The sequence below is a fragment of the Stegodyphus dumicola genome, chromosome 4 (assembly GCF_044657685.1).
Source record: "Stegodyphus dumicola isolate Sdum_Otavi_A_Nest chromosome 4, ASM4465768v1".
NCBI lineage: Eukaryota > Metazoa > Arthropoda > Arachnida > Araneae > Eresidae > Stegodyphus > Stegodyphus dumicola.
The window spans coordinates 52,848,939-52,861,262 of NC_140771.1; the positions used below are offsets into that span (position 1 = coordinate 52,848,939).

A 12,324-nucleotide genomic window follows, 5' to 3' on the forward strand; every position below is an offset into this window, starting at 1 on the left:
AAATCAGCATACCAACGACAAATGGTTGTTCGCGATGGAGCAGAGTCTGGATAACATTTTTCAAGCCATTGCTGAGCTTGGACGGTATTTTTGCCCATTAAATAGCAATGTTTGATCAACACTTGAAATTTGTTTTCCTCCATTTTGTCCCAAAATGCACAAGTAGTGTCCCCTTCACCACAGTAGCTTCACTGTTTCCGGTATGAATGGCATGAAAATCAGACGTGTGTCATTTGAAGGTTAGTTCTTTCGAACAACGAAGTCACGTTGATAATACTACGCCATCTGTCGGTTAGTCCCGGGACTTATTGAACGATGTGTTATGAATTATTTACTGCTTGAGGGAAAAAAGTAAATGGACAATTTAATGTAGATGTGTATGTTTCTTGTTTAGAGTGCTTAAAAACATTCATAATGTGATGAGAATGAGAAAACTTGAATGTGTGCAAAAGTTCCCATCTCCCAAAATAAATAAGTCTGAATTTTCACAATTGGCACTCACTTTGCTTTACTTTCTTGCTGTTGCAATTTCACATGCTGGTACAAGTTTCTGTTAGATACAATTGCTTCACAAACACTTAAGAGTGAGTGAGATTTAATTGTGTTTTTTTACTTCACATTTCATTTAATTTGAATTCTGGTTATTCACAACTTAATGGATTTCTGTTTCTGTTATATTTTGAGTTTGTGTAAATGTCAAGACAATAAACTAGTTTCTGTACACTTGGAGTTTATGTAACTGTTAAGCTAATGTGTTAATAAATAGCTTTTTTTTAAAACTTTTACTTAGTTTTTGATGTTGTTAGTTAGATGGAGAACGGGATGAAAAGTTGTCTGACGATCTCTATGATTACTCTGGGGTGATTTTTTGGTAATTTGGGATAGTGTAGGTGTATCAAATAAGTAACTCTTCCCATATGAATTTCTAGAAATGATTATTTCAATAAAATTTACATACTTGTGCACTGTATGCACAAAAATACTGCTTGCATTCATTTAACATTTTGGATTAAGTAAAATATTAATTTATTGGAGTAGATTTTTGCATAATTTGAATATATAATTATCATATAAAAATATTTTTAATGACAATAATACAGTTGTAATTATGAAGAAAATAGTATTCAAAGGATAAAAGAAGAAGAAATTTCTTTAATGCATAAAGAGCAAACCAACGCTCTAAAGTACTCAGTCACATATCTTAAACCCATGCTAAAAAAATATGCAATAAATGCTTTATAAGAAAAAGTACAAATGTGAAAAGGAGAATTAAAACATACAATTTACCTATGAGGTAAAAGTTGTATTGCCAAATGCAAATAGGCAACCAAAATTAGCACAAAATGTAGTCCTGCAGTAACACCACAATGCCTTAAAAAGGGACATAGTGGATTTATGCATCAATTCAAAAGTATAGTGGATTTATGCATCAGTTCAAAAGTAGCAATAGTTCCATGTAATCTAAAATAACCAAACACACCATTTATACAATGAAATATGTTGGAAGGTTATCAGGATGTTGCAAGCTGGTGCCATACAATCCACTGTTCCAAGAGAGCTGAATGTACATCACATTGCCATCAACAGGCTAAGGAATTGTTATTAAAGGGATCAAAACCCCTGTAGAAAATGTAAGTCTGCATGCCAGAGGATTACCACAATGGCAGACGATTGCTTCGTGTTGCTATGTGCAAGACACTATAGATCATTAACAACATGACAACTGGCATCGCATCTCTCTGCTGCTGTAATACAGCCCATATCCTGCCAAACTGTATCGTATCCTGTCAAACTGTATCGTATCGACTACATGAATGTGCAATGTACATCCAATGACTATTTGTGTTCCTTTCTACCCATCGCATATCAGAGCATAATTGAATCAGACCTCAGAGCAGTAGGGTCTTTTACTCTTTATGGATGAGTTTTGACATAACACCTACAATGATTCCTGAAGGGTAACAATATGGTGTCAGTCAGGGAGATGTTATCGGCATCAAATATAATTGAAAGAGACCATTAAAGAGGAGGTGACTTACCTGTAAGCGCTGGGATAGCAACAAACAGCGGCACAGACCTCTACATGATTCCTGGTTGTTCTGTCACAGCTATCCAATATCCCGACAATATTCTACACCCTCTTGTGTGTCCTTTAATTGCTGCAGTGGGTATCAATGCAATATTTATGGACCATAATGCCACCCACATACAGCTTGAGTGTTGTGGAGCCACCTGGAGAGTGAAACCATTCCACATCTGCCTTGGCCTGGTACATCACCAGACCTGAATCCCATACAGCAACTACAAGACATGTTGTAATGACAGACAGAAGGTCACAGTGTGTCGCCAGGCACCTTCCACAAGCTCTGACATGCACTACTACAGGAAACACTGTTCAGCTTGCCTTGCCATTGTTAAGCACGCATTTCAACTAGACAGTATCATGCCCATTATTAGTGTGATGTTTCCACTGTGCAATCTTCTGACCTATTTGGTTTTTCACGATGTGATGGTCTTAATACATGTGTTTTTGTACATCTTTGCTATGTGATCTAGTAATGCCACATCAACCTCTTGGATCAATTTCACACATATCTATTAAATAGTTTTTGTTTTATTCTGTGTTCTGCCTTTGTTGCTTATTTCTTGAGCAGGAGTTATTTTACATAATGTATGAGAGAATAATATAATGTTATTAATGAAGTTAATAAAACTATCAATTCCATTCTGACATAGACATTCTGTTCTGGCATGTCAAAAATAAATTGCATCTGTTAAAAATATATATGAAAATTTATATTTATATACACAAACTTGTCTTTCCTTTACATTATCTTGACTCTCAAAATAGAATAAACTTTTATGAGACTTAAAAATAAGTAAAATAAGTTTAACATTTTCATTTCATAAAATTAGATACATGATTTAAGTAGCATCCCAATTCATGAATACTTAATGCTAAAAATACATTCTGAATTTGAAAATTTTTAGAAAAGAAGCCTGAAAATCTAAAATGCAAAAAACCACTTTCTGCCAGAGCACACTCAGCTTAAAATATTATATTTTTAGCCTAAATGAGATACTAACCTTGACTACGCAAAACTCTGATGAATAACCTCGGAATTTCCAATTCTATAATGGAAGTACATGAATTTTACAAAATAAAAACAAACATGCATCATCATAGCCCATAAAGAAATTTTATGAAACAGTTATAATTAACGTGCACATACAAATAAAAACATGCAAAATAAGGTCACAACTATAAATGAAAATACATTTTCTTACCTTACTGGAATTATCAATCAAAATTTTAGTACAAAAATATATCACTGTTACTAATACAAATATAATCATTATTATCATTAAATTACTTTTTATATCCTTTTTCAAATTTAACAAAAAAATATTTTATTGGAAAGTCCTAAAAAATCAAATCTTCAAAGAATATCATTTATCGTAAAACTAGACTAGTCATTTAATATCACATACAATAAAAAACAATCACTTTTTTTAATAACTTTAATTTAGACTCTACCTTCAGTTGAACATAATAATCATATGCTTTAATATATTAAATAGTTCTAAATGCATTGTTTAAAGAAATGTCCAATGTATTTCAAAATACATTTTAGAGAATCAGACAACTCTGCTAAAATAATAAGTGAAATAAATGTATGGTACTTTTCTGTTAACGTGGTGGCAGTTGGTATTAAATGTTAATTGTGGTGTGGAATCTAACTAGAGAAGGAATGACATTAATTAATGACCATTTTATTAAATCCAAAATAAAAAAATAATTTTTAAAAAAAAAAAGAATAGATCCAGAAATTTACAAATAGAAATGTATGTAATTAGTGTAATTGACAGTCGTACAGCGATTCATTCGTAAACATAGTTCATAGAATTTTTGAAATACAGAAACTGCTTTCAGATGAAAAATGCACAAACTTTCATATTCTTTTTGCAATGGAATCTTTCATTGCAGCGTACTGGTTTTTAGCATTTGGTAGAAGAACATACAGTTCCATTTTGTGGTTTTCAAAAAAATCTTTCAGTATGGATAATAGCTTTGTTTTGAAAGAATGCAATTGCAACGCAACTTTTCATCACTCATCTACAGACTATCATGTAATCCATATTGATCCTTTATTTAGAGGGGTAAAAAAAAAATCAATACTTAAAAAAAAAAAAAAAAAAAAAAAAAAAAAAAAAAAAAAAAAGAAGCAAGTGAAAATGGCACAGGGAAAATAACTGGATCGATGTTAATTCCTCTTGCTTATTCCAAATGATATCATTGCATAGCTATTAGAGAGGTGAGATAACAGGTTACCACGTTTGGCACTTTGGCACACAATAACATATGTTGCCCCATTAACAAAAAAGTTCTGAATTTATATAAGAAAACAATACACTGTTTCTTCAAGATTTTGATACTGTAAGAAAGAAGACAAAAACTTGAAATATTTGGGGGGGGGAGGACTTACCATATTATCCTTGCTTGTAAAATGTACCACCCATCCTTCTTTCAATATTTTGGAACCTTTTCTCCTCATCTGTTTTATACTTTGAACTATCCTCATTAATGGAATATTATTACTAGATGTAACACTGAAATATAAAAATAGCAAACACTAATAAAAACAACTATCACTTCCATATGAATTCAAAGAAAGCTATTATTGTAACTGATAAAAAACATACAATGAATTCATTACAATCAAAAATCAATCTCATTCAAAAATTTGTTTAAAATGCAAACAATTTATTCCAGTAAGATTATGAATATGTTATTTTCCAGTGGATTCTACTCTTTAGTATTAAATTTTAAAAAATATATATTTAATTCAATAACCATAACAAATTCAGTGATAGTTCACTGGAAATATAAAAATAAATGACAGGAGAAACTATATAACAAAAATACTTTTATTGACATGTTTATTAACATGAGAAATAATATCTAGCTTCATTAATCTTTTAATCATTATCAAATTATCAAGTGTATGATTGCATTATAAAATGCACAATTAACATTAAAATAGTGACACTCATGATGCATTCCCAACTTCTGAAAATTGATAAAGCGTTGTTTTCAGCTCTCAAAACATCTCCATCATGAGGATGCCATTCCAAAACACTGAGGAATTTCCTACATATGAAATTTTAAAATTCTTAAACTTCCAAATTTTAGAAATTTCAGTAAATCTTATTTAAACAATACAATAACTAGAAATCATGCCTCCACAAATAAATATTATTTTATTTTAATATGAATAAACTACAAATTTAATAGTTCAATTCAACATTTATCATAAATTAAGGATAAATTTACTATTATAAATGACAAATTTATGAATAAATTAATTTTGTTCACAAAGAAAAATAATACTTTGCTGGCATCTTAGAATCATCATCTTGACTATCTTGATTTTCAGTAGTTTCAGTTGTTTTCTCCGTTTGCTCACTTTCATTATCAGATTCATCTTCTATGCTTTCTCGCTCCCCTTCATTTTCACATTCTCCATTTCGACTGGCATCAGTAGCTGAAAAAAGAAAAATTACTAATTGGCAAACAAATTTCATATCATTATTACTTCCATACAGACTGAAATACTGTTAACTCTTCTAAATAAAAGTTAAAAAAAAAAAAAAAAAAATTATTATTACACGACTAGTAAATTATAACAAAATCATTAATTGCATTAATGGTGCAAATGCAGGGTTCGTACACATTTCTGCACACAAAAATTAAGTACTTTTAAGGACTTTTAAGGGACATTAATGAAAAAATAAAGGACCTATGAGCAAATGGGAACTGAATAAATTCAATTAAAAATACTATTCTATGCCTGAATTTCACTTTTGTAATACCATCCTAAAAATAAAATAGATCCGTGAGTAGTATGCATTATTACTAAACATGAATTAATTAACATAATGATTAATAAGTTTGAGAATAAAATAAACTTTATACAATTTATCAAGTAGGATTAAATATTTTACACTTATAATAGTTGGACATATTTGAAAGAAGATGTCATTTACTTATGTTTTACTAATAGTTAGATTTATGTTGATTTTTTTATGTCTCATTTTGTTACATACTTAGTCAGTCTAGAGGTTTAGTAAATAGCAGGTAGATTTTATGTCAAACGGTATAGGTTAAAATGAGAAGTAAGATCATAATCAGCATGATTCATAACAAAAGACTAAATGTTATCACTGCTGTTGCTTGTCTAGAGAGAGACCTGCTCATTAGAACAAACCTGAAAGGTCTGATGTAGACACAGTTGGAAAGTGTTGAAACTTAGTCAGGCTGTGTTTGATGCAGTTAGTGTCATAGCTTTGTGTAAAGAGGAATTGTAGCCCAGTTAATATACTTTAATGTTCCAATAAGTGATTAAAGTACCAGAGATGATAAGTTGTTTTGTATTATTTTTAAGTTTCACTAGATGCAAAGAATAAGTTTTACTTGAATTTTTAAATTTTTGTGTTTTATCTTGTGACCACAGTAAGTGTTAATGAAAGGCAATAACTCACTTTAATATGTAGAGATAACTTTTAAGGGTAAGCAGTTAGTTATAAATAATTAAATTAGGTAATTAGATAACCTTAGTCATTATGGATTTACATGGCCACTATTAAATTTTATTTTTTAACAATATTTGTTAAAAAAGCCTATTAAAATCAAAATCTGATAAAATTTCACAGTTTAAAATACATGTAATTTATGACATTGATTCTTAAATGATATTAGGATACACATTAAAAGCTACAAAACATTTATGTTTTATAACAACACTCAACAAAATATTTATCCTTCATTTTAATTTGAAGCCTTTCCAAACATTTTGGCTAGTTTATATAGATTTCCTTCTCTTTAATCATCTTTTCTAACAATTAGAAAGTTGTCTCAATATGCAAACCAATGCTCTCGCTAGTTTCTGCGTGCTTATCTCCTAACTTGTCAACATCTCCACAAGGTACCTATGAGGGCTTACTTGATCTGGTAAAAAAATAAATAGTCCCAACCCCCCCCCCCACTGAATCATAAACTGAAAGGCTGAAATTATAAACAATTGGGTAAGTTACATAATAATAACAGCACATATCTTTGAGGAGTAATTTTCTTTACGTATTCAGTTTCTTTCTTCAACACGGTTCCTTTTCATTTTAGAATTTTTTGATCCAATTATTTCTGTTATTCTAAAAAACACTAAATGCATTTAGAATGTATAGAAAAAGTGGCTAATTTTATTTCTTTAGTAATATGAACATTCAGAAGAGATATGAAATATATATGGTAAAACCCGGTTCCAAAGCTGGTGTGGCAGAATTTTTAGAATTTAGTGACACACTGAACAACAAAATCTAGAAATAGCAAAACGTTTAGATTTTAGGATTCACAGAGATTGCATCAGGTGGGAAAATGCCTAGTGCCAGCTCTGTGTATGATGCACTAAGGCATATTAGATGAATCTTTTAAATTGTAAGTTTTCAATTTCTTTATGAATAAAAAAATCCCTTTTTATAATGCCTGCCCAGTGATAAGATTAGAAGCATTTTTGATATTTTTGATGCTTGTGTCTAGTGAAAGGTAGAGAAAATAAAGGGCAGATAAACATGTTAAGAAAAAGATTCTAGTATCAGGAGTAAAACATTTAAATATTATGTTTTCATTGTTCTTCCAGACGTTCTCCAAAAGGTAAGAAATTCATCGCAAACTTTCTGTAAAATACATCCATTACGTGTCGATATCATGGAGACATTTTTCATTTTGTCACATATTTCTCGAATCTTCTAGAATCGTGGGTCTATAAATCTTGACTTCAAACCCTTCTAAACTTTCCAAGCTGCAATGTCTAAAATACTAAAGAAAAATTATCCCTACCAATTCCTTAACAGCAAAAAGTCAGAAATATTTTGAAAAAAAAGAAGGAGGGAAAACTTTTATAGAGAAAACCGATGCATATTCTGAGAATTTTGAATATTCTGAGACAATTACATGAGAAAAACGCTTACTATGAAAAAATTAAAAAGAAGACATTTTTAATTAATTGCATAGCTAATTTTGCTTTTGCTAAGTGCTGTTTGCTGTAAATCTTGTTTTATAGCATTATACCTTGTTTATTTTTCAGATTCAAAATATTGTATAATATGTGGCCAAAATGAAACTTTATAATATGATAGCGAAAAATAAAAAATTTTTATTTTAATGTTGTTTTTTAAATATAATTTCAATATATTACCATTATTTTAATGAAATTTATAATTGTTACAATGTTTTAAAAAAAAATCGTTGAAAATATCTCTGAATTAAAAATTTTCTATAGAAACTGATCTTAAAATCACCAAAATGTTGATAAGTCGCCAAATTTAGAACCATTTAATAAAACAATTCACATTCCCAAAAGCGAAAAATTGTTTAAGAGCTCGTTATTAGAAAAAATGAGTTTCAAAATGCTTATGTTTCAGTCGTAAAACAGATAGAAATTTCAGATGATTAAAATTAAGGACCTTCTTCTGATTTTGGCCAAATTTAAGGACTTTTAAGGACCAAAAATCGATTCCAAAAAAATCTAAGGACTCTTAAGGACCGTACGAACCCTGTTGTTGCACATATATAGAAGGTAGACGGCTGAATTCTTACAATGAAAGCCACAACTCCCTTTTTACAGTTTGAAACTATGAAAAAATTAAAAAGAATGAAAAAATTAAACTTACTATGAAAAAATTAAAAAGAAGACATTTTTAGTTAATTGCATAGCTAATTTTGCTCTTGCTAAGAGCTGTTTCGTAAATTATGCTTTATAGCAATATGCCTTATTTATCAGATTCATAATATTGTATAAGTTGCCAAAATGAAACTTTAAAATATGACAGGGAAAAATAGAATGTTATTTTTTATATATAATTTCAATATATTACCATTATTTTAATGAAATTTATCAATGTTATGATGCTTTAAAAAAACTGGTCGAAAAATTGTCAGATCTCGGAATTAAAAATTTTCTATAGAAACTGATCTTAAAATCGCCAAAATGTTGACAAGTCGCCAAATTTAGAGCTGTTTAATAAAAGAATTCACATCCTCAAAAGCGAAATGTTGTTTAAGAGTTCTTTATTAGAAAAAAGGAATTTCAAAATGCTTATGTTTCACTTCTTGCTTAGAAACTCAAGTATCCCATCATTTTTATTAGAAATAGAAACAAATTATAACCCACGAACCCATTCAAAAGATAACCATATATGTCAGTGAATCGCCAAAAATATTCCTCCAAAATGCTAATTCACACTCAAAATGGCAGTCATAAAAACAGACAGAAATTTTAGATGATTAAAATTAAGGACCTTCTGCTGATTTTGACCAAAATTAAGGACTTTTAAGGACCAAAAATAAATTCCAAAAAATTTAAGGACTTTTAAGGACCGTACGAACCCTGAAATGGCTAATAAAAACATCAACTAGATGCATTGCATGCTACATTGTTTGATGCAGTTAAATGATGTATGTAACTGATGATTTCATTACATTATAAAAAAAAAAAATTACAATATAAAAATTGGTATATTATTAAAAAAAGGAAAGACAAATTATGAAATTCTTGAATCATTTCTTAAATGCTGTTTAAAAAATACAATTTAGAAATATGCTACAATAAAAAAATATTATTCTAACTCAATATCATTAACAACCATTAGGATTGGCATTTTGCCATGGAAGACAAATATTCTGCTATAACATGATAAGCTAATGGCAGCAATGTCAACTGCCATACTGTTCAGCTTGGGTTCGAATCCTGGAAGAAGGTGTATTTGTGTATATTCCCTTCTTGTGAATGTAATATTTGGTCTACTTTCTGAAATGCACCCTGGTCTATGTTCTCGATAATGATACGACTAAACAATTGATGGATTTGACCTCTTCAAATAATTGCTTAACAAGCGAGTATCCAGTCATTTGGGGGGGGGCGAGATAATGACCAAAAAAAAAAAAATCGCAGAAATGGCAGTATACTTGGCTGTGTTGATGTTATTTATGCAGTAACCAACTCAGAATATTTTTGTGTAAAAAATGGAAAAATTATGTTATGTACATTTTTAATACCAAAAAATGGGGGAATAATTACATTCAGTCATTACAAATGCTAGAAATTAAAACTATAACAGCAACTAAAGCTTATAATCTTTTCACAACGGTTAAAAATATGACATATTTATTTTCTCAGCATATACAAATAATATTACAGTGCTCCCTGATGATAAATTAAAGCTGAAATACAACATAAATAGTATAAAGTAAAAATCAATTACTAATGGTTTAGTTCAATAATTTATTCAGCACATCATTTAAATATATGGTGGGAATTCCAAAACGATAACTACAGATAGTCACAGACTAAGACAAATCTGTCATAATAGCTGTAATTCTACAGTTGACTGTTTAGTCAGAAAAACTGTTCCAAATTATTTTTAATGATCTTTAACATACTGTACAACATCATGTGTAACAATTGCACAATGTTAAAAACACTTTACTATGGGTTAAAAATATAACTGCACCATGCAAAGCTTTACAGATTTTACTAAAATCCCATTAAAATGAGGATCCAATTACCTGAAACATAGATGGTTTGAATGAACCAAAATGTTTCAACCTAAGAGTTTAAGGCTTAGACAAACAATTAAAATATGTATGAATCATAGATAATGCAGCATTACAATTTGCACAGATTAGGCTATTCACCACTTTTCAGCATACGCTGATGGGTAATCCAGAAGAGACCAACCTGTAAGTATGCCAGAGAAGCTTTTTCTTTTCTGTATGGTATGATTTTTTTTTTTTTTAATATATATATCTCTAACGACCCAATATTTGATTTCAGGCTTCATGTGCTGTAGCTTGTTATTCATTTGTGATTCAGAGTACTGCTCCTATTCTTTTTTTTTTTTTAATTTGCTGCTGTATATATTTTATGATGTTTGTATAAGGGGTATCAGATACATAACTTGCATTAGCAGATTTAGCAGCAATGGTAGTAAGCTGTCTGCCCCTTATACTAGCATGGTCAAGAATCACACATTATCAATACAATACCCTCGAATCTTATGATCTAAATGGAGATTAAAAACCTTGATCAGCAGAGGATTTACAGAATGACCTCCATATTCTAACAATTTAAGTGCTATCAGATAGTAACAGTACAGGATAAACTTTCTTTTCTGTAATTTTGAAATAAGTATAAGTAATTGATGAATAGCAATAATTTCTGCGGAAAAAAAAAAATTGAGTAAACTATTAAATGCCCTCAACAACACTGCCGCAAACATATGACGATCCAACATGTTTGATCCATCAGTAAATAAAACAGTACAATCACTGTAAATATTTGTATGCTCATAGACAATATGAATGTATGTAATTTCACTGATGTCATTCCTGTTGGAAAGTGGGAAAATATTCAAAAGTTCTATTTTTGCATTTTCCCATGGACTCATCAGTTTTAGGTTTCAAATCATTCAGTGAATACTTTTCAAAACATAATCAAATTTGCAAACCAAAAGGTAAAATACAAAATGGCCTCGCTGGGTACACAGAAAGATAAATATCAACTTGTACATGGATATGAGCATGATGACATGGATAAAATATGACCTTAAAATAATAGCTAAAATAAATGGTTATCATGCCCTAATTTTGATAATGGTTCAACACATTTGGCACACAAGCTTTGCCCCAGGGAAATCCTGAATGCATCTGAGAACATCAGTAAAGCTTGGTGAGGTACGGGAGTAAGCCTTACCTATAAAGAACCAGTGCTGCACCAAAGATGACAGAACCATGTGATCTGCACTCCTAAAATTACTGGACGGAGCTTTAAATATGTTCAGAAGTTTTAAACATTTATTCTTCATATGTATAAAGTAATGGAGACTCTCTTCTTGGCCTTATATTTGAAAGATTAACTCTTTTCGAATATAAGGCCAAGAAATTTTTCTTCTGACAGCACTTGAATGCAGCATCTCTTCAGACAGAGCTCTGGATCATGATGCAAAGCAATGGTTTCTTTTATGACACAAATGGGCATAAATGATCTTATGGTTACACAACTTAAATCTTTCGGTATTTGCCTAGAAAACAATCCTGTTCAAGGCAATTTACAACTGTCTTTCTATGCAATGTATATCAGCGTCTTGGCAGCTTATCTGGAGACCATCAATGTGTAATGCTCTTCTTATTGTTGAGAGGAGTTCATTTAAAATGGAATTAATTTTGAGGCTAAAAGTGTAACACTCAGAACACATCATTGTGGTACATCC

At 30.2% G+C, this 12,324-nt stretch overlaps 1 protein-coding gene across 8 annotated transcripts in view; it reads right to left on the minus strand.

The window, feature by feature from the left end:
• The window catches only part of LOC118197575 (serine/threonine-protein kinase D3-like), a 153,753-nt gene that overhangs the window by 82,031 nt on the left and 59,398 nt on the right, over positions 1-12,324 (minus strand). For 7 of the 8 annotated variants that reach the window (XM_035369102.2, XM_035369104.2, XM_035369106.2 and 4 more), the window contains 3 exons: positions 5,393-5,546; positions 4,488-4,611; positions 3,088-3,132 (listed from right to left, as the gene is read on the minus strand). In XM_035369102.2, the coding sequence (XP_035224993.2) occupies positions 3,088-3,132; positions 4,488-4,611; positions 5,393-5,546 (323 nt within the window). The remainder of the gene's footprint in view (positions 1-3,087; positions 3,133-4,487; positions 4,612-5,392; positions 5,547-12,324) is intronic. The other variant, XM_035369105.2, reaches the window with a different exon arrangement.